This window comes from Lolium perenne, chromosome 3 (assembly GCF_019359855.2).
Source record: "Lolium perenne isolate Kyuss_39 chromosome 3, Kyuss_2.0, whole genome shotgun sequence".
NCBI classification, from domain to species: domain Eukaryota; kingdom Viridiplantae; phylum Streptophyta; class Magnoliopsida; order Poales; family Poaceae; genus Lolium; species Lolium perenne.
This window is the reverse complement of record NC_067246.2, coordinates 339,844,084-339,866,779: the sequence shown is the minus strand read 5'-3', so window position 1 is coordinate 339,866,779 and position 22,696 is coordinate 339,844,084. Positions and strand designations below refer to the sequence as shown.

At 45.9% G+C, this 22,696-nt stretch overlaps 1 protein-coding gene and 1 long non-coding RNA gene across 2 annotated transcripts; one reads left to right on the top strand and one right to left on the bottom strand.

The window, feature by feature from the left end:
- Positions 1–16,236: 16,236 nt before the first annotated feature.
- Positions 16,237–17,127, bottom strand: LOC127340500 (uncharacterized). The gene has a single exon (XM_051366242.1). The coding sequence runs from the start codon at positions 17,125–17,127 to the stop codon at positions 16,237–16,239; it is 891 nt and encodes a 296-aa protein (XP_051222202.1).
- A 1,353-nt stretch (positions 17,128–18,480) lies between these two features.
- Positions 18,481–19,342, top strand: LOC127345992 (uncharacterized). Its single transcript, XR_011756374.1, has 2 exons — positions 18,481–18,797; positions 18,870–19,342. It is a non-coding gene; the product is annotated as an uncharacterized lncRNA (long non-coding RNA).
- Positions 19,343–22,696: the final 3,354 nt, after the last annotated feature.

Genomic DNA, 22,696 nt, shown 5'->3' with positions numbered 1-22,696 from the left:
CGATTCGTCCCCTTTGCCAATGCGTAATGAGCCGATAGCACCGCATCGGTCCTTTGAAATTCACCCTTCCCTTCTTCAACTGATGATTTTTTTAAAATCTGGTGGATAATGTAGAATCTTCAGGAGGACCTTTGAATTCTTCCAACCAAAACCAATGGTCCTCTTCAAATACTCATCATTTGTGAAGGAGGCTGCAATGAAAGATCAGCCGATGGTATCTCCATCGGCTCTTTAAACTGCACAACAGAATATTCACCAGGCCTGCTGCCCCCCGAGCCTAACTCGAGCCTGCTGCCCCCCGAGCCTTACTCGAGGCGAGAACCGCTGGCCTGGATTTGGTGGAGACTCGATTAGCCTCGCATAATTCCACTAGAGTCGATGGCTGCGCATCGGCTGCTTCTCAATTCTAAAGTCAATTTTTTTTTACCGGCCGATTTTCTCCTATCGGCCCCCAGTATTTCATTGCACACATGTCCCCCTGCATCTGTTCCCATGTTTAGGTGCCCCCCGAGCCGAATCTGTCAAAGAATGGCAGATATCGGCTCTGTAATTCGCACGTCGGCTCCTGATAGGGTCCAGGGCGAACACAAGCAGAACATGTGGTGAAGATAATTTTGGCCGATTGCTGGAATCGGCCTCCATATCCATTGGAGCGCTGACTGAAGGTTCTATAATGCTCCTTCATAATTTTTGGGGCCGATCACAAGGATCAGCCTCGCCTTGTTTTGCTCACTGGTGTGTTCTCGCTACTCGGTCAGGCTGGATAAAACCAACCCAACCTCTGACTTTATGCGCTTGCCGTCGTCCACCTTGAGTGCATTGTATAATCGTGGAGCACTAAGCTCCGTCGGAAGGACGAGCACCATATTTGTGCCAGCCGATGTTTCATCATCGGCTTTCCTTTGTTTGGGGTGCCACTCCATGCTCTGTGGACGACCCTCTTCATCCAGGGTTCGCTGAACTTTTGCAGCCAGATCAGGTCGTGCCTTCCTTAGCGTATGCAAGTATAACCTTTCGGCTTCCTCCAGGCCGCGCAAACGCTGAACCCTGCGCTTTTGGGAACGGCTGAGTCCATCAGGGCACCACCTAGGACGGTGGCACCTGTCTTCTTCTTCTTGTCCCTCGTCTTCTGAATCCTCGAGATCTGCCCACCGAGGGGACTCAGCACGTTTGCTTTGTGGCGGGAGAGGCCCTAAGCGCTTGAACACGGACACGTTGGCTGCCTCCTTCTTCTTTTGGTTGCATTCTGGGCAATTGCCGATTGTGGGCAATCGGCTCATTCCTGAATCCCAGCAGTGTCTGAAGAAGGGGCAGTCCCAAGAACCGGCGTTGTCATCTTGCTCCCTTGATTTTTCCGTGGCACGGCGCTCGTGCTCCTCCTCATCGCGATCATGCCGACGATGTCTTCTGGCTTCTCTAGCCAGACGATCTCCTTCATCATCATAGTTGGACCGTCGGCGTCGGTCATACTGACTCACATATTTGTTGAGGAGGTGATCAGAGAGAGGTCGTTGATATCTTATGTTCTTCACCTCTCCCTCTGTGACGTAGCGCTTGCCATCATGATGGAGCCGATCGCGTGGAGCGGCCTCCTCTGTGTCCTTGCTATGAGAGCAGCTGCCCCCATCTCTATCTTTGCCAGAGTGGTTCCCAGGTCCTACCATGTTGATGCTGAACGAGGATCCTGGCTGGCAACCTTCAGGGTACGTGCACTCCACCATGTTAACGGCGGGAAAAGGCTGGGTGTCGACCTTCATGGCGTACTGGTTGAAAATTAGACGCCCCTTCTCTATCGCCACCTGGATGTGCTGACGCCACACCCTGCAGTCGTTGGTGGCATGGGAGAGCGAGTTGTGCCATTTGCAATATGGCTTTCCGTTCAGCTCTTGCACCGTGGGGAATTTGAGACCTTCCGGAATCGTCAACTGTTTCTCCTTGAGCAGGAGGTCGAAGATTTGTTCAGTCTTGGTCACGTCAAAATCAAATCCCCTGGGTGGGCCTGGTGGCTTTACCCATTTGCAGGACACGGGGGTTCCTCCCCGAGTCCATTCAGCCACTGCTACCTCTTGGTCTCCCGCAGGAACTTCGTCTTCCTCTGCATCAACCAGGACTACTGCACGCTTGAACTTGTCTTGGTACAGGTCCGGGTGGCGCTGTTCATATGCTGATAGTTTCTGAACCATGTGCGCCAGCGAGGGATAATCTGCTTGGGAGGCCATGTCCTTGAGCTGTGTTGCAAGGCCTGCTACTGCCAACTCGACTGCTTCCTTTTCAGTTAGACGAACCGAATAACATCGGTTCCTAAGATTCCTGAAGCGCTGGATGTATTCTGTCACCGTTTCCCCGCGCTTCTGACGTAGTTGTGCTAGATCGGCAATGCCGGACTCGGAAGCCTCTGAATGGTACTGCGTATGGAACTGCTCTTCCAACTGCTTCCAAGACCGGATGGAGTCTGGTGGCAACGAGGTGTACCATCCGAAAGCCGATCCCGTGAGGGACTGTGAAAAGAGCCTCACGCGTAGTTGATCCGACACTGAAGCCGGTCCTAGTTGTGCCAAATATCGGCCGACGTGCTCGATGGAGCTGGAGCCATCTGATCCACTGAATTTGGAGAAGTCAGGGAGCCGATATTTAGGTGGCAGCGGGATCATCTCGTACTCGTCAGGGTACGGCTTGGAATAGCCGATTGCCCTTCTTTTCGGCACCATGCCGAACTGGTCTCTCAGTATGGTACTGATCTGATCCGCTGTGCTGGCTGCAGGAGTTGCACTCTGAAGATTCGCCGGGGTGGCGTACTTAGCCAGCCATGTTTGCTTTTCCAGCTCTGAGCCAACTGCAGGAGCTGAGCTCTGGAGGTTCGTCGGGGTGGCGTACTTAGTTAGCCACGTCTGCTTCTCAAGCTCCGTCGCTGATGTTCCTCCTGTTTTCGCCGGAGTCCCTGATGTTGTGGCCTGGTTTGTGAGTGCCCAGTTGCCACAATCTGGCACATACGTGCACGCGTATCCTTGAGGGATCTCCTTAGGCGCCTCAGTCAAGAACTGGTAGTCACTAGGGTCACCACCGATCTTGTAGACGACGAATGCCGGTGTAGCCGGCACTTCAGCTGGTGCTGCCAACGCATATGGCAGCGGTGGACGGGACTGGAGTGGCAACTCTCCTTGATGCGTCCCGAGAGCTGGTCCTGACGGTGAGTACTGGTGGCTCATGATCTCCTGGATCACGCGCAGAGCGACACGCTCCAACACGTTGACCAGGTTTTCAGAGTGGCGGTGTAGCGAGTGAGCCACCAAGTAGTTGATCTCCTGCCGCAGGCCCCTGGTGCGTTCCTCCGACGGGCGGAGAGGTCTATCCCATCGAGTGCACCTTGCGGTGAGAATCCCTTCCATCGATGCCATGGGAACGGGTTCTGCGAAAAGAGCCGATGAGGTCGGCTTCGAGGGTGGCCTTGATCTCGTCATATCTCTTCTTGAGCTCGTCGAGCAGCTCCTCGCAGGTGGCGGCGTGCCGTCCGCCATCTCAGATGTAGATGGCGATGTGGTTGATGTAGACGATTGTCCCACCGGGCGTGCTGTAATGTGTTGACTGCCAAAACCCACCGGCGGGCAGCGACGGTCAACACAGGTAGAGCCGGGAAGAGCCTAGAGCTGCGGCTGGCTGAGACCCCTCCGAGCAACGGCCCGCAATGCTCTTCTGGTCACACGTCCGATGCGAAGTGCAAGGGCGTGCCACCTGACCTATACCTGGTCAGGAAGGTGATCGAGATGCCTCGCTTAGTTTCCTGCATGGCATACACGTAAACATTAAATACGAGCCTCGATCGGCTCTCAGGTTATCCTGTGAATCGGCTCAAAGAGCCGATCCACCCATGATTCGTACGGGGTGCACGATTATATGGTGGTCCTGCTTGATCAAGATAAAGCTAATGAGATCTACGACGATTTGGGGTTTTCACCGCAGAATCGGATCATCCTACTCCAGGTTGGGCCTCGCGGCCACGCACGGTGATCATAAGCCGATCCTAAACAAGGCCTAAAAACCAACATGAAGTTGATCCTCGGAACATCCTGTTTAGGACTTGCGAACGCCACCCTACGTGCCACTGGATCCTCCCCCCCTTTGTAAGGCCTAACTATTGCAGATATTAAACTAATCCTTGTAGAACAAGGAGCAATCGTAACGGATCAGATCTACTAAATAATGATCAAGCGGGGTGCCGCCCCCACACCTGAGATAGGTGTGAGGGCGGCTAGACATGCAAGGGTTGCACTACGTAAGCATGCTATACGAAGAACAATGCTAACCCTAACACATCTATGATAACTACGTTGCTCGCCATCAAAAGCGCTTCAGTACGAGCAACGCATGAACAACGTGGAGCTTGTGCTGCCTAGATCGCAAGATGCGATCTAGGCAGCATGTCGCTTACCTGATAGAAACCCTCGAGACGAAGGAGTTGGCGATGCGCCGAGATTGGTTTGTTTTGGGTTGAACGTGAGTTGTTGTTTATTCCATAAACCCTAGATACATATTTATAGTCCAGGGGACTTTCTAATTCGGACGTGCACCTAACCGTGCACGAGTAAAACTCTAACTTCTAATCTAAGATGCGATCTATTATATTACAGATACATGGGCAATTTAGCCCAACTTCGCGTATAAGGCCAATTCTTGTTCTTCCTTCCATGTATATCTTCAAGTTTATCTCAATCATGGCCCACCTCTTGACTCGGTCAAATTCTGGTGATAACAACATCATTTCTTCCCTTGTGTCCCTGCTTGCTTACGATTGAGCCGTATCCATGGAGCATCCTCATCATTTAACTTAATGCTTGGGTCGGTGTTCACTTTGAAGGGCGGAATTTCACCAAACATATTATAATCTTCTGACATGTCTGTCTTGCCCTCTACTCCCACGATGTTTCTTTTCCCTGAAAGAACAATGTGGCGCTTTGGATCATCACATGATGTACTGATCGTTTTCTTATCTTTCCGTTTCCTCGGTTTGCTACTCATGTCCTTCACATAGAAAACCTGAGCGACATCTTTCGCTAGGACGAATGGTTCGTCAAGGTAACCAAGATTGTTGAAATCGACCATTGTCATTTCGTATTGCTGGTCCACCTTTACCCCACCTCCTGTTAGCTTGAACCATTTGCACCGGAACAAAGGGACCTTAAAGGAGGTTCCATAGTTAAGTTCCCATATCTCCTCTATGTAACCATAATATGTGACCTTTTGCCCATTCTCGGTTGCTGCATCAAAGCGGACACCACTGTTTTGGTTGGTGCTCTTTTTATCTTGGGCGATCGTGTAAAATGTATTCCCATTTATCTCGTACCCTTGGAAAGTCGTTATAGTCGAAGATGGTGTCTTGGCCAACATGTACAGCTGATCTACAACATGATCGTCATTCATTAAATGTTTTCTCAACCAACTGCCGAAAGTCTCCATGTGTGCCTTCGTAATCCAGGATTCAGGCTTCCCCGGGTTGTCCTCGCGTAAAATATTCTTGTGTTTCTCAAAGTACGGAGCCACCAAGCTGGAATTGGTCAGAATTGTGTGGTGTGCTTCAGTCATAGAATGGCCGTCCATACATATCGTTGATTTCCTGCCGATCGTGCCTTTTCCACTTAGTCTCCCCTCGTGCCGCGATCGAGGAAGACCAATCGGCTTAAGGTCAGGAACAAAGTCAACACAGAACTCAATTACCTCCTCATTTCCATAGCCCTTGGCAATGCTTCCTTCTGGCCTAGCACGGTTACGAACATATTTCTTTAATACTGCCATGAACCTCTCAAAGGGGAACATATTGTGTAGAAATACCGGACCGAGGATGTAAATCTCTTCGACTAGGTGAACCAGGAGGTGCGTCATAATATTGAAGAAGGATGGCGGGAACACCAACTCGAAACTGACAAGACATTGGACCACATCGTTCTGTAGCCGTGGTAGATCTTCTGGATTGATTACCTTCTGAGAGATTGCATTGAGGAATGCACATAGCTTCACAATGGCTACTCGAACATTTTCCGGTAGGAGCCCCCTCAAAGCAATCAGAAGCAATTGCGTCATAATCACGTGGCAGTCGTGAGACTTCAGGTTTTGGAACTTTTTGTCCGCCATGTTTATTATTCCCTTTATATTCGACGAGAATCCAGACGGGACCTTCGTACTGCTCAGGCATTCAAAAAAGATGACCTTCTCTTCTTTGGTCAGAGCGTAGCTGGCACGACCTTGAAACCATTCCGGATGCCGGTCATTAGGGTCTTTGAAACGTTGCTGGTCCTGCCGTGCTTCCTTTGTATCATTTGTCTTCCCATACACGCCCAAGAAGCTTAGGAGGTTCACGCAAATATTCTTCGTAACATGCATCACGTCGATTGCAGAGCGGACCTCTAGGACTTTCCAATATTCTAGCTCCCAGAATATAGATTTCTTCTTCCACATGGGTGCGCGCCCGTCAGCTCCCTGCGGAACTGATTGTCCGCCAGGACCCTTTCCAAAGATGACTTTCAAATCCTTGACCATATCAAATACCTCAGCACCGATGCGTTCCATGAGGCTTCGGCCGGTGATCTGCCTTGCCGTTGTAATGCTTGCCTTTCTTTCTTACTGGATGAATTTTCGGAAGAAATCGACGATGCCCAAGGTACACGTTCTTCTTACAATTTGGCAAATATACAACTTCAGTCTCATGTAAGCAGTGCGTGCATGCATTGTATCCCTTATTTGACAGTCCGGAAAGGTTACTAAGAGCAGGCCAATCGTTGATGGTTACGAAAAGCAACGCTCGTAGGTCAAATTCCTCTTCTTTGTGCTCATCCCACACACGTACACCAGGTCTGCCTCACAACTGTAAAAGTTCATCAACTAATGGCCATAGGTACACATCGATGTCGTTGCCGGGTTGCTTCGGACCTTGGATGAGCACTGGCATCATAATGAACTTCCGCTTCATGCACAACCAAGGAGGAAGGTTGTAGATGCATAGAGTCACGAGCCAGGTGCTATGGCTAGAGCTCTGCTCGCCAAAAGGATTCATGCCATCTGTACTTAGACCAAATCTTATGTTCCTTGCGTCAGCTGCAAAATCTTTGAACTCTCTGTCGATCTTTCTCCATTGCGTTCCATCTGCGGGGTGTCTCAACTGCCCGTCCGACTTACGGTCCTCTTTGTGCCATCGCAACAACTTGGCATGCTCTTTGTTCCTGAACAGACGTTTCAACCGTGGTATTATAGGAGCATACCACATCACCTTGGCGGGAACCCTCTTCCTGGGTTTCTCGCCCTCAACATCGTCACCAGGGTCATCGCCTCTGATCTTATAACGCAATGCAGTGCATACCGGGCATTCATTCAAATTCTCGTATTCACCGCGGTAGAGGATGCAGTCGTTGATGCATGCATGTATCTTCAGAACCTCTAAACCTAGAGGGCAGACAACCTTCTTTGCTTCGTACGTACTGGCGGGTGATACGTCTCCGACGTATCGATAATTTCTTATGTTCCATGCCACATTATTGATGTTATCTACATGTTTTATGCACACTTTATGTCATATTCGTGCATTTTCTGGAACTAACCTATTAACAAGATGCCGAAGTGCCGATTCTTTGTTCTGCTGTTTTTGGTTTCAGAAATCCTAGTAAGGAAATATTCTCGGAATTGGACGAAATCAAAGCCCAGGGGCCTATTTTCTCACGAAGCTTCCAGAAGTCCAAAGGAGAGACGAAGAGGGGCCACGGAGGGGCCACACCCTAGGGCGGCGCGGCCCCCCCCCTTGGCCGCGCGGCCCTGTGGTGTGGGGCCCCCGTGCCGCCTCTTGACCTGCCCTTCCGCCTATAAAAAGTCTCCGTGACGAAACCCCCAGTACCGAGAGCCACGATACGGAAAACCTTCCAGAGACGCCGCCAACGCCGATCCCATCTCGGGGGATCCAGGAGATCGCCTCCGGCACCCTGCCGGAGAGGGGAATCATCTCCCGGAGGACTCTACGCCGCCATGGTTGCCTCCGGTGTGATGTGTGAGTAGTCTACCCCTGGACTATGGGTCCATAGCAGTAGCTAGATGGTTGTCTTCTCCCCATTGTGCTATCATTGTCGGATCTTGTGAGCTGCCTAACATGATCAAGATCATCTATCTGTAATTCTATATGTTGCGTTTGTTGGGATTCGATGAATAGAGAATACTTGTTATGTTGATTATCAAAGTTATATCTATGTGTTGTTTATGATCTTGCATGCTCTCCGTTACTAGTAGATACTCTGGCCAAGTTTTTGCTATTAACTCCAAGAGGGAGTACTTATGCTCGATAGTGGGTTCATGCCTGCATTGACACAGGACAAAGGATGACAGAAAGTTCTAATGTTGTGTTGTGCTGTTGGCACTAGGGATAAAACATTAGTGATATGTTCAAGGCTGTAGTAAATAGTTACATTTCGCAACTTACTTAATGCAATTGTCTGTTGTTTTCAACTTAATACCGGAGGGGTTCGGATGATAACCTGAAGGTGGACTTTTTAGGCATAGATGCAGTTGGATGACGGTCTATGTACTTTGTCGTAATGCCCAATTAAATCTCACTATACTCATCATGATATGTATGTGCATGGTCATGCTCTCTTTATTTGTTAATTGCCCAACTGTAATTTGTTCACCCAACATGTTGTTCGTCTTATGGGAGAGACACCTCTAGTGAACTGTGGACCCCGGTCCAATTCTCTTTACTGAAATACAATCTACTGCAATACTTGTTCTACTGTTTTCTGCAAACAATCATCTTCCACACAATACAGTTAACTCTTTGTTACAGCAAGCCGGTGAGATTGACAACCTCACTGTTTCGTTGGGGCAAAGTACTTTGGTTGTGTTGTGCAGGTTCCACGTTGGCGCCGGAATCACTGGTGTTGCGCCGCACTACATCTCGCCGCCATCAACCTTCAACGTGCTTCTTGACTCCTACTGGTCCGATTAAACCTTGGTTTCTTACTGAGGGAAACTTGCCGCTGTGCGCATCACACCTTCCTCTTGGGGTTCCCAACGGACGTGCCAACCACACGCATCAAGCAAATTTCTGGCGCCGTTGCCGGGGAGATCAAGACACGCTGCAAGGGGAGTCTCCACTTCTCAATCTCTTTACTTTGTTTTTGTCTTGCTTAGTTTTATTTACTACTTTGTTTGCTGCACTAAATCAAAATACAAAAAAAATTAGTTGCTAGTTTTACTTTATTTGCTATCTTGTTTGCTATATCAAAAACACAAAAAAAATTAGTTACTTGTTTTACTTTATAATATCATGCATGTTTTTATTTCACTAGTTAAGCATAATGGAAAACAACAAAAATATGAGAGATCTTTATGAACTTTATCTTGAATTAGGACATGATGTGTTTGAAGAGAGAATTAAAAAACCCATGGAACTTTATATGCATGCTAATGGGAATGTTATTACTATGGATGCTTTGAACACCATTGTTGCTAATGCTATGGAAAATTCTAAGCTTGGGGAAGCTGGCTCTGATGAGCATGATCTTTTTAGTCCCCCAAGCATTGAGGAGAAAATTTTCTTTTATGATTACAATATGCCTCCTATATATGATGATAGCCACTTTGTTGAATTTGCTTCCACTACAACTAATAAAATTGATTATGCTTACGTGGAGAGTAATAATTTTATGCATGAGACTCATGATAAGAATGCTTTATGTGATAGTTACATTGTTGAGTTTGCTCATGATGCTACTGAAAATTATTATGAGAGAGGAAAATATGGTTGTAGAAATTTTCATGTTACTAAAACACCTCTCTATGTGCTAAATTTTTTGAAGCTACACTTGTTTTATCTTCCTATGCTTGTTACTTTGCTCTTCATGAACTTGTTTATTTACAAGATTCCTATGCATAGGAAGCATTTTAGATTTAAATGTGTTTTGAATTTGCCTCTTGATGCTCTCTTTTGCTCCAAATACTATTTCTTGCGAGTGCATCATTAAAACTGCTGAGCCCATCTTAATGGCTATAAAGAAAGAACTTCTTGGGAGATAACCCATGTGTTATTTTACTACAGTACTTGGTTTTTATTTTGTGTCTTGGAAGTTGTTTACTACTGTAGCAACCTCTCCTTATCTTAGTTTTGTGTTTTGTTGTGCCAAGTTAAGCCGTTGATAGAAAAGTAAGTACTAGATTTGGATTACTGCACAGTTCCAGATTTCTTTGCTGTCACAAATCTGAGTCCACCTCCCTGTAGGTAGCTCAGAAAATTAAGCCAATTTACGTGCAGGATCCTCAGATATGTACGCAACTTTCATTCAATTTGAGCATTTTCATTTGAGCAAGTCTGGTGCCATTTTAAAATTCGTCAATACGAACTGTTCTGTTTTGACAGATTCTGCCTTTTATTTCGCATTGCCTCTTTCGCTATGTTGGATGAATTTCTTTGATCCATTAATGTCCAGTAGCATTATGCAATGTCCAGAAGTGTTAAGAATGATTGTGTCACCTCTGAATATGTCAATTTATATTGTGCACTAACCCTCTAATGAGTTGTTTCGAGTTTGGTGTGGAGGAAGTTTTCAAGGATCAAGAGAGGAGTATGATGCAACATGATCAAGGAGAGTGAAAGCTCTAAGCTTGGGGATGCACCCGGTGGTTCACCCCTGCATATATCAAGAAGACTCAAGCGTCTAAGCTTGGGGATGCCCAAGGCATCCCCTTCTTCATCGACAACATTATCAGGTTCCTCCCCTGAAACTATATTTTTATTCCATCACATCTTATGTGCTTTTTCTTGGAGCGTCGGTTTGTTTTTGTTTTTTGTTTTGTTTGAATAAAATGGATCCTAGCATTCACTTTATGGGAGAGAGACACGCTCCGCTGTAGCATATGGACAAGTATGTCCTTGGTTTCTACTCATAGTATTCATGGCGAAGTTTCTCCTTCGTTAAATTGTTATATGGTTGGAATTGGAAAATGATACATGTAGTAATTGCTATAAATGTCTTGGGTAATGTGATACTTGGCAATTGTTGTGCTCATGATTAAGCTCTTGCATCATATGCTTTGCACCCATTAATGAAGAAATACATAGAGTATGCTAAAATTTGGTTTGCATATTTGGTTTCTCTAAGGTCTAGATAATTTCTAGTATTGAGTTTGAACAACAAGGAAGACGGTGTAGAGTCTTATAATGTTTTCAATATGTCTTTTATGTGAGTTTTGCTGCACCGGTTCATCCTTGTGTTTGTTTCAAATAAGCCTTGCTAGCCTTAACCTTGTATCGAGAGGGAATACTTCTCATGCATCCAAATACTTGAGCCAACCACTATGCCATTTGTGTCCACCATACCTACCTACTACATGGTATTTTCCGCCATTCCAAAGTAAATTGCTTGAGTGCTACCTTTAAAATTCCATCATTCACCTTTGCAATATATAGCTCATGGGACAAATAGCTTAAAAACTATTGTGGTATTGAATATGTAATTATGCACTTTATCTCTTATTAAGTTGCTTGTTGTGCGATAACCATGTTCACTGGGGACGCCATCAACTTTTCATTGTTGAATTTCATGTGAGTTGCTATGCATGTCCGTCTTGTCTGAAGTAAGAGAGATCTACCACCATATGGTTAAGCATGCATATGTTAGAGAAGAACATTGGGCCGCTAACTAAAGCCATGCTCCATGGTGGAAGTTTCAGTTTTGGACAGCAATCCTCAAATCTCAAATGAGAAAATTATTAATTGTTGGTATATGCTTATGCATAAAAGAGGAGTCCATTATCTGTTGTCTATGTTGTCCCGGTATGGATGTCTAAGTTGAAGAATAATCAATAGCGAGAAATCCAATGCGAGCTTTCTCCTTAGACCTTTGTACGGGCGGCATAGAGGTACCCCTTTGTGACACTTGGTAAAAACAATGCATTGTGATGATCCGGTAGTCCAAGCTAATTAGGACAAGGTGCGGGCACTATTAGTACACTATGCATGAGGCTTGCAACTTATAAGATATAATTTACATGATGCATATGCTTTATTACTACCGTTGACAAAATTGTTTCATGTTTTCAAAATCAAAGCTCTAGCACAAATATAGCAATCGATGCTTTTCCTCTATGGAGGACCATTCTTTTACTTTCAATGTTGAGTCAGTTCACCTATTTCTCTCCACCTCAAGAAGCAAACACTTGTGTGAACTGTGCATTGATTCCTACATACTTGCTTATTGCACTTATTATATTACTCTATGTTGACAATATCCATGAGATATACATGTTACAAGTTGAAAGCAACCGCTGAAACTTAATCTTCTTTTGTGTTGCTTCAATGCCTTTACTTTGAATTATTGCTTTATGAGTTAACTCTTATGCAAGACTTATTGATGCTTGTCTTGAAGTGCTATTCATGAAAAGTCTTTGCTATATGATTCACTTGTTTACTCATGTCATATACATTGTTTTGATCGCTGCATTCACTACATATGCTTTACAAATAGTATGATCAAGATTATGATGGCATGTCACTCCAGAAATTATCGTGTTATCGTTTTACCTGCTGGGACGAGCAGATCTAAGCTTGGGGATGTTGATACGTCTCCGACGTATCGATAATTTCTTATGTTCCATGCCACATTATTGATGTTATCTACATGTTTTATGCACACTTTATGTCATATTCGTGCATTTTCGGGAACTAACCTATTAACAAGATGCCGAAGTGCCGATTCTTTGTTTTCTGCTGTTTTTGGTTTCAGAAATCCTAGTAAGGAAATATTCTCGGAATTGGACGAAATCAAAGCCCAGGGGCCTATTTTCTCACGAAGCTTCCAGAAGTCCGAAGGAGAGACGAAGAGGGGCCACGGAGGGGCCACACCCTAGGGCGGCGCGGCCCCCCCCCTTGGCCGCGCGGCCCTGTGGTGTGGGGCCCCCGTGCCGCTTCTTGACCTGCCCTTCCGCCTATAAAAAGTCTACGTGACGAAACCCCCGGTGCATCGAGAGCCACGATACGGAAAACCTTCCCGGAGACGCCGCCAACGCCGATCCCATCTCGGGGGATCCAGAGATCGCCTCCGGCACCTGCCGGAGAGGGGAATCATCTCCGGAGGACTCTACGCCGCCATGGTCGCCTCCGGTGTGATGTGTGAGTAGTCTACCCCTGGACTATGGGTCCATAGCAGTAGCTAGATGGTTGTCTTCTCCCCATTGTGCTATCATTGTCGGATCTTGTGAGCTTCCTAACATGATCAAGATCATCTATCTGTAATTCTATATGTTGCGTTTGTTGGGATCCGATGAATAGAGAATACTTGTTATGTTGATTATCAAAGTTATATCTATGTGTTGTTTATGATCTTGCATGCTCTCCGTTACTAGTAGATACTCTGGCCAAGTTTTTGCTATTAACTCCAAGAGAGAGTACTTATGCTCGATAGTGGGTTCATGCCTGCATTGACACAGGACGATGTGAGAAAGTTCTAAGGTTGTGTTGTCTTTGTTGCCACTAGGGATAAAACATTAGTGCTATGTTCAAGGATGTAGTCACTAGTTACATTACGCACCATACTTAATGCAATTGTCTGTTGTTTGCAACTTAATACCTGGAGGGTTCGGATGATAACCTGAAGGTGGACTTTTTAGGCATAGATGCAGTTGGATGACGGTCTATGTACTTTGTCGTAATGCCCAATTAAATCTCACTATATTCATCATGATATGTATGTGCATGGTCATGCTCTCTTTATTTGTCAATTGCCCAACTGTAATTTGTTCACCCAACATGCTGTTCGTCTTATGGGAGAGACACCTCTAGTGAACTGTGGACCCCGGTCCAATTCTCTTTACTGAAATACAATCTACTGCAATACTTGTTCTACTGTTTTCTGCAAACAATCATCTTCCACACAATACGGTTAACTCTTTGTTACAGCAAGCCGGTGAGATTGACAACCTCACTGTTTCGTTGGGGCAAAGTACTTTGGTTGTGTTGTGCAGGTTCCACGTTGGCGCCGGAATCACTGGTGTTGCGCCGCACTACATCTCGCCGCCATCAACCTTCAACGTGCTTCTTGACTCCTACTGGTCCGATTAAACCTTGGTTTCTTACTGAGGGAAACTTGCCGCTGTGCGCATCACACCTTCCTCTTGGGGTTCCCAACGGACGTGCCAACCACACGCATCAGCGGGCAACTCGTTATTCTTTGGAAACATATTCTTCAACATTTTCAGCAAGTTTTCAAATCCTGAGTCAGCTACACCTTCCTGTGCCTTCCATTTCAGCAAATCCAGTGTGCAGCCCAGCTTTTTCAGACCATTATCGCATCCGGGGTACAGCGACTTTTTGTGATCCTCTAACATGTGATCCTCTAACATGTGATCCAAATTCTCCCTCTCCTTTTCAGTTTCGCAGCTTCTCCGTGCATCAGCAATGGTCCGACCAAGATCATCAACGGGCTCATCACGTGCCTCTTCTTCACCTTCCCCTTCACCTTCCCCTTCACCTTCCCCACCTTCAGCATCCTCCATGAAAGTATCACCGAAATGATCAAGATAGTTGTCATCGATGAAATCATCCCCTTCTTCATCTTCTTCCATTATAACCCCTCTTTCTCCATGCTTGGTCCAACAATTATAGCTTGGCATGAAACCCTGCCGAAGCAGGTGCATGTGAACATCTCTTGAGGAAGAGTAACCCTTCTGATTCTTACAGGCAACACATGGACAGATAACAAAACCCCCCTGCTTGTTCGCATTAGCCACTACGAGGAAATCTTTCAAACCCGTAGTGAACTCGCCGGAGAGTCGGTTACCGTACATCCATTGCCAATTCATCTGCATTATTATAATATAAAATATATAATTAACCATCATGGATTTGTTAAACTAATTAACTAACTACAAACAATAGAAATCAAACAATGAACTACACACATGCATATGCATATTTTATCAATGACACATGAAAGGTTCAAGTTGCTAACCGCGATCGAGGAGGAAAAAATAAATGAGGAAGCTCAAGTGTGGCTCCGACACTTCATATCATGTTTGTTTCATCCTCTTGGGGCATTTCATCAAACACCTTGTGTGCATAAGAGGAACCAAAAGCAAACCTAACACCCCCTTGTGAAGTTTGTGAAGAGAATGGCTCCAAATGGCTAAGTGCTGGCTGCTGGATGGGTATATATAGGGGAGGGGCTTTAGTCGCGGTTGGCCTGGCAAACCGTGACTAAAGGTGCCCGAAGGCCTTTAGTCGCGGTTGGCCTGGCCAACCGCGACTAAAGCCCCTCACGTGCACCAGCTGGCCAGCGAGCGCCCTGGGCCCAGGCCTTTGGTCGCGGTTCGCCTCCCGAACCGCGACTAAAGGTCCCATTAGTCACGGTTCGAAATATTTGGGGACTAATGGGGCTGGATGGAAGGCCCTTTTTCCACCAGTGTAAGCCCCCAAGCAATGACGAAGAAGAATACGAGGACGCTGAGGATGACAACGAGGTGGCAACTTAGGCCCCTTGATCTGTTTTATTTACCTGCAAATACATTGGGCAGAATTGTATCAATCCTATTTAAGTATTGTAATATATTTGAACAAGTAACTAAGCAATATTTTGTGCACGATTAGCAACTTTATGTTGTTTGCTTGTAAAAAGCTTTTGAGTGCACCAGACTTTTGTTGTTTGACTTTTGCATTTTGATCTTTTCGCAAGATGGAATACTTCCGGCAACAGAATCCTAGCCAGGCAACAGAGCAAATGCTAAGCTAAGCTGTTTATACTTGGAACAAGGCTGGCTTTCAGCACCGTAACTTTACTACTTAGACACCCATGCATAAGTAACCAAACAAAACAAAAGTCGGGCAGAAAATATAGATGAATTTGTTTAGACTTACGCCAGAAAGCGGTATACTATCAATTTTAAGCCCGAAGGTGGCATATCTGAACTTTAGAAAAAGTAAAGCGAGTATAGATCATTCGGAAAATCTTCAGAATAGCCAAAACATATGACCAAAACGAGAACAAAGAACAAAGAAGGTAATAACAAGACTCAACACTATGAGCAAACCATAGTCTTTGTTTCTTATATTGATCATATGCATGTTACAAGAGGAGTACTAAGAATAAAAGGGACGTAGCTGAGCTATATTCCAAGGACGATCTGACTCTCCATATTCTTTATCAGAGGACGATTCATCACGCTTACGCTTTTTGCCCTTCTTCTCTTTCTTTATCTTGTTTCGATTGCGCAGATCAATCAGAATGCAAATACGAGAGGCACAATTCGATTGTTGCCGTCCATTCCAATGGCTGTCAGAATCTGACCCATGTACTTGCCAGTCAGAAAAGTTCCATCTACACACATCACCGGACGACAGTGGTTGAAAGCCTCGATGCATATGCTGAATGCGAAAAACACCCTATGCAGAACCCTGACATTAGGGAACTCTGGTATCCCAAAGTCTTCTATGTCCACATAGGTGCCCGGATTCCGGTCCTTTAATGTCTGGAGGAGATGGACGACACCGTCATAAGCATCTAGGAAGGTCCCGAATCTCATCTCCAGTGCCGTCTGTTTGGCCCTCCATGCCTTGCCATATGAAATTACATACTTATATTTAAGGTGAACTCTTTGCTGGATGGCTTTAACCCCCATCACTTTATTCTCTACAATCTCCTTGTACAACAGGCGAGCAAGCAGAGTGGAGGTAAGGTTTCGGTGATCCAGCAGCATACTCTTAAGGACACAGGTGTGCGGCACGAAGTCGCTCACAACCCATGTTGTGTCATACTTCGGGCAGTACCCATGCACCCTTGATGGACATCTAGCATCGCTGCAGACCACTATCAAGAATTTCTGACTTGAAACGGTGGTTCTGAATACCCTTTGCGTGTTCATTGCCCACTGAGTGATAGCTTCCTGCAGATATCTCTTGTCAGCATATCTAGCACCAATTGAGATGGTGTTCATGGTGTACTCCCAGGCAGAATCATGCCGGTCATCCACTATCATTGCCTCCGACATATCATGGTTCCAAGAAGAGGGGATCGGATCCTCCTTCTCGTTGTCATCTGAATTATCGGATCCACCGGATTGATCTGAGTCAAGCTCATCCTCCACTCCATCCTCGTCTTCCTCGTCCATCATGTTCTGCATCTGCTCTTCTTCTTCGTCGCTATCAACCTCGGCACTACCATCATGACCACCAGCTGCATGGCTACTCTGCCCGGATTGAAAACTGCTGCCTCCAGCATAAGATGTTTGACTGCTCTCACCCTCGCCTTCGTGGGAATTGACCTCCTTCGCCACGGGAAGCATTAAGGCAATGGGGTGAGTTCCCCTGCGCTCGCACGCTTCTAACCAGTGCACCCACTGAGAGGTCCGCTCAATCGGCTTCAACCGACAGAATATTTGGGTACTTGAGCTGCACCACAAAGCATGCACACCCACAGTGTATGCTTCGGGATTAAGCCCAAAATTAACGGTCAACCACTCCTTCAACTGACAAACCCGCCATGTTTTTGGGTTTGACAAATGCAACTCCTCGTACTGATACTCGCTCAGATCAGCTCCCATCGGAGTTGTTCGGACTGTGCCGTTACCGAAGTAAACAACTAATTTTACTCTTTCAGACATATCTGCTCACCAAAACAAAATACAAACTCGTCAAAAAAGCTAGCACCTACCCTCGTAAATAAATAAAAATACCTATGACGAAGAACTACATATCTGTAACTAATTCGGCAAGCTAACGAACACAGCATGCATGTTTATACCATCTAATATCACAGATTAGGGTTTACCCTTGAAGCGTGTGTAACAACTCCGTTAGCAGCCCAGCTCCTCCACCACGCAGCAGCAGCACCACCACCACGCAGCAGCACCACCACCACCTCAACCACCACCACCACCACCACCACCAAAACGCTCCCAAAACTAACTCATCTATAGATCAGGTGATTCTACAACACTTGGTGGTGAATTAACAACAAAATGTTGGATAAATCGCTGCTAAATGAGAGAAAACAGAGGTGGAGCTGAGAGGAAAAACGAGAGAGAGAGCAGCTGCTGAGAGGAACTGGGGAGGAAGAAGAGAGCGAGCGGCGAATTAAATATGCAGGAATCTCGGGGTCAACGAACCCGACAGCAAGGAATCGGGGTCGCCTAACCCGATTCAATAATTTCGGGTTCCTAAAACCCGATTCTTTCTTTTTCTTTTCTTTTGCTTTTCCGTCCGCACGCCAAAAGAATGAGTTGGGATCAGCTGCACCGATTTTTAGGTTACGGGGTACTCTACCCCAATTTTTGAATAATCGGGTTCCGCTACCCCGATTTTTATAAATCGGGTTCCTTGAACCCGACGGTGTATTATTCCTGCAAAATGTCAAAATCGAGTATTATTTCTGGAATAAACAAAAAAAAATGTATTATTTAAAAAAAATTCGCGGAAAGCAGAAGGTGGGTTGATTAAGATTTTAGAGAGATAAAAATAGAATAATACCGCACAACAGGAAATTATATTCACCTTTCTGATCCAAACAAAGGAGGTCGTCACATGTGCAATAATCTAGGAACAGTTGGAATGTGACAAAGCAAATTTAATAAGATTATCAACTACTCCTACGTGGCATACACGAGCTGAGAGAGAGATGAGCACCTCGGCAGTATATATAGACTCTCGTTGCTGCCTTAAGGCGCCCAATTTTAGTGATCTGCTATTCTTAGCCCACGCATGGAGAGATCATCATCCTCTTCAAAGGCCCTATTCCTCCTCCAGTTCCTCCTGCTCTCTCAGATTCTGGAAGCACGGATACTAGGTGAGTACCCAGTGTATACGCAGGCATAAATGATTTATGGACATTCTCTCTGACTTTTGCCCACTACTTCAGGTGATGCACACGACTACAAGCGCCTTGTCGCTTCGTCGGATGGTGCAGTGTTGTCTTGGCCACACTTGAACCCGAACCTGAACCTGAAGCTGAACATGGTCAATGATGACGATAATGATGCACTGGACAGGCCTTCCAAGTATACGCCGCCAGCGCCGAAGCCGGACCCGTCGCCGCACCCGGTAGCACCACCGCGTAATTACAGTCGCCAACAACCTGAAGCTGCTGGACACCCACCGAGCCGTCCGGCCGGGGAAAATGATGGATATGCGTATCTCCAAACGATATAATGACAGTATAAAAGTTACATGCAGCTCCAACCACACCAGCGTGTATGGCTTGGTGACGCTTCCGTGAATCTTGCACAAATTGAACCGTGTTCCTTTTTTAGGAAAACGCCACGTGTCTATTTATTTCTCATCCAGCTTACTAGAGGTGGAAACACGATTATCGGATAAGTATTTCACAGTTTACACTGTTGCCCTGACGCACTCCTCCGGCGCATTAATTTCACCAACCTTGTTGCCCCAGCCGTTTGCCTGGCGCACCTGTCAGTGTCGGGGGAGAGCTAGCTTTAGCTTTAGCTTTATGGTGGTGTGGCAGGTTGCATCGGTGGATTGGGTGCCAAATTAATGGTACAGACAGAGGGCCTTTTGTTGGATGGCTAGGAGGTCAGTGACACGCTAGCCCACCACGGATTAAACCTCAGGTTTAACGCTTTGATCTTTCATAAAAAGACTGAATATTTTTTCAGTGGGAGGCGACGTTTCCGTTGATAAAGATGCGCCTATGGTGACTTCGTCAATCTCAAGACTCGCCGGATCAGTCTTAAGAATCAGTTTCTCGGAGGTACTCATAGGGGTAGGGTGTGCGTGCGTTCATAGAGATGAGTGTATGTACATATTTGTGAGCGTCTGCGTCTATACCGTGTTTCGCAAAAAAACCCCGTTATGTGCCATAATATTTTCCTTTTTTTTAGCAAGGGAAGGACCCAGAAGGGTCTAGGCTGCATTAATCGGTAGGATGAAAATTACATTGAGGGATTCAAAGAAGAAAGAAAATAGAAACAAGCCCTCAGCTCTTATAAAAAGGACATTAGCAAAAAAATGGAAAAAGCAATCCAGTCCTTCTCCCCCGATGAAGATTACAAGCTCAACACCATGGCCATCGACACCGTCGCTGGGGACAAGACCACTCGGAGATGGTGTGACACAGAACGCCGCAGTAGAGCATATGAAGGGCCTCCATGATGGCACGCCGGCATGGAGGTTGAAGGAACTGCAGCGCATACAACACAACAGCACGGATTGGCTCCTACAGCCCTGGATAACAACAACGCAAGATCGTTGCCATTGAAGAACTCCGCGAGTTGCAACATAACTTCCCCACCATCCTCCTGATCTGGATGCCACCGTCCCAAGTTGCTTTCTCCCCTCGCTACCTCAGCCGGCCAAAGGAAACACCACCGCAATGGGAATCCACACGAAGAGGGAGCGGCGCTTATTAACTGAGCCCGCACCAACAAACTCCTCACCTGCCTTCGACAGAAGAGAAGTTATGTGCCATAATTCTGCCGTCTGACTCATAAACCTAGCTGCCTAGCTGGCTCCTTTTTTCTTCACATCACATTGAATAATGGTCGCCCACCATAGGTACGTGCGTGTGAGGCCGACCTGTTCGTGCGTGCGCAATCGTAAGTTCGTGCGTACGTACGTCGACGACGATTTTTCATTGCATATTGGTGTTTCGATTGTTCAACACTTCAATCAACTTATGAGTTGGTTTATAGTTGATCTTTCTACGGCAAGATATAATCAACGCCCATCAACAGGGGAAAGTTAAAGTGTTATGATAGGAGACAGCCCACTTGGTCTGCCACGAGAGAAGGTGGATTTCTCTTGATTTATGCACTATGTTTCCAAGGAATTTATTCGATCTTCAAATTTCTGTCGTTTCTGATTTTATTCAGTCTGTTATAGCTTATTTTTTGTCTTTCTACAATGAACTTCCAATGTTGATTGCTCTCTGCCTTTGCCTGTAACAGTGTTTCTGCCGTGTAGCTCTTCAGACAATTGGAATGTGGTGGACACTCAAAATATACCGTTCGTTAGAGCAAGTACAATAAAATCCAATCAGCTAGCTACAAGAGATAAAATATTATATGTTTACTTAGTTGGAGGAGAGAGATTAGGAGAGAGAAGGGAAGTGGGCTCTTATGCAATAGCCAGCTCTAGCACGTGCTCCTAGACACTATGTGAGACTAAAATGTGGGCTATGTATTATAAAAGTACTACACTTTTATAGCTTACTATTATAAAATGTGGGCTATGTATTATAGTAGTACATACTAGCTATAAGTTGACTATAGATGATGTGGCAAACTGTTATAGCCAGCTGCCGGCTTGACGCGGAGTTTTGGCTCATGGGTGCCACGGACCCCCATAGATCCACCGTCCATATTTGCTTTGAGATGGTCCAAGAGTAAATAAGGAAAAATCTGCCCGGAATGCATCTATTCAGAATACAAAGTTATACTGCAGCGTCTACCTGACACAACGCTGTGGCGCCTGCATGCCGCGCGATATTAAATTTTGCCCAGTAGTTAAGATGCATGTCTCAGTACATGTCAGTACACGAAGCTGAAATCGAATGGCAAACACGAACCACTCCCTTATACCAGCCAGTAACTCCTCTGGCTCGAACTCCAATGAAGAGGAGAAGCCCATCATTCTGTAGTCAGTGTGCAGAAGAACAAGAGAGCTCGGCGAAGCAATAGATCAAGATCTAGTTCTTGTCTTTGCTCAAATATTGTGCTTAGTAACTGAAGGTCAAGGTTGCTTTTCTGTGGGGGATTAGGTTCTATGATAAATTCGTGTGCTAGGCAGGTGGGTAAATATTTGATAGGTTAATGTTAGCAGTGCAGAAGGGATCCAATGCGTATCCAATGCTACGAAATGTGAAGACGGGGCCCTTCGACACGATCAGTTATAGAGTTTAGGTGGTAATAGAGAGATAACGATCGATTGTTCGGCGAGAGATGTTCTGGTGTCTGAAAGCAAATAATAAATGGCTAAATATATTAGGGAAATTGATTAATGAAAACAGAAGTACTTAGCCAGGGAGTACTGCGCAGAGCAAAGGTAAACCTGGGCATGAGCTAAAGTAACTTTTTCGGACCATCAACAGGGTGTGAGGAGAACAGTTGGAGCAAGGAAGAAGATGAAGTAATGAAGCAGATGGAGTAGCTGTGCCTTCGGTACAGGGATCAGATATTATGAGGGCTGTGCCCAACGGCATTATTGACTTTTGCGCACCGAAGCTCCTGCCACAGCTCTGTCCCAGTGGGCCGGCTAGGTACGAAAATGTGTGGGTATACGGCAATAGAACTGATCAATACACTGCCCTATACCTACATATTGCATGGTGTACAGCTGGTCCCGGGACAGATGTCAACCACAGTCATGGGATGGTGTGGCACCCGTGTGCTCCTTTGTAATTCTCGCTGCCGGCTACACTATTGTTCTTGCTCTTAGCTAGGCTTCTTGAATCAGAACATGCACATGTTTTACACCAGCTCCACATGACTTTCTTCTGATACGTTGGGTGAAGGACTGAGAGTTGCAAATTTTGGGGGAGACGACGCTTTAATAAATGTGGAAGGCTAGCGGTGGTTGTGCGGGATATGTGACCAAGACATTCGGCATATCTTTATGTGGGGCTCCGCCCATACAAAAATACTATACATTTAGGAAAGAATATGATACTCCACAATTATAATGTATGCTAGTGGTGAATGCAGACTACCCTATAACCTCATAGCTTGAGCT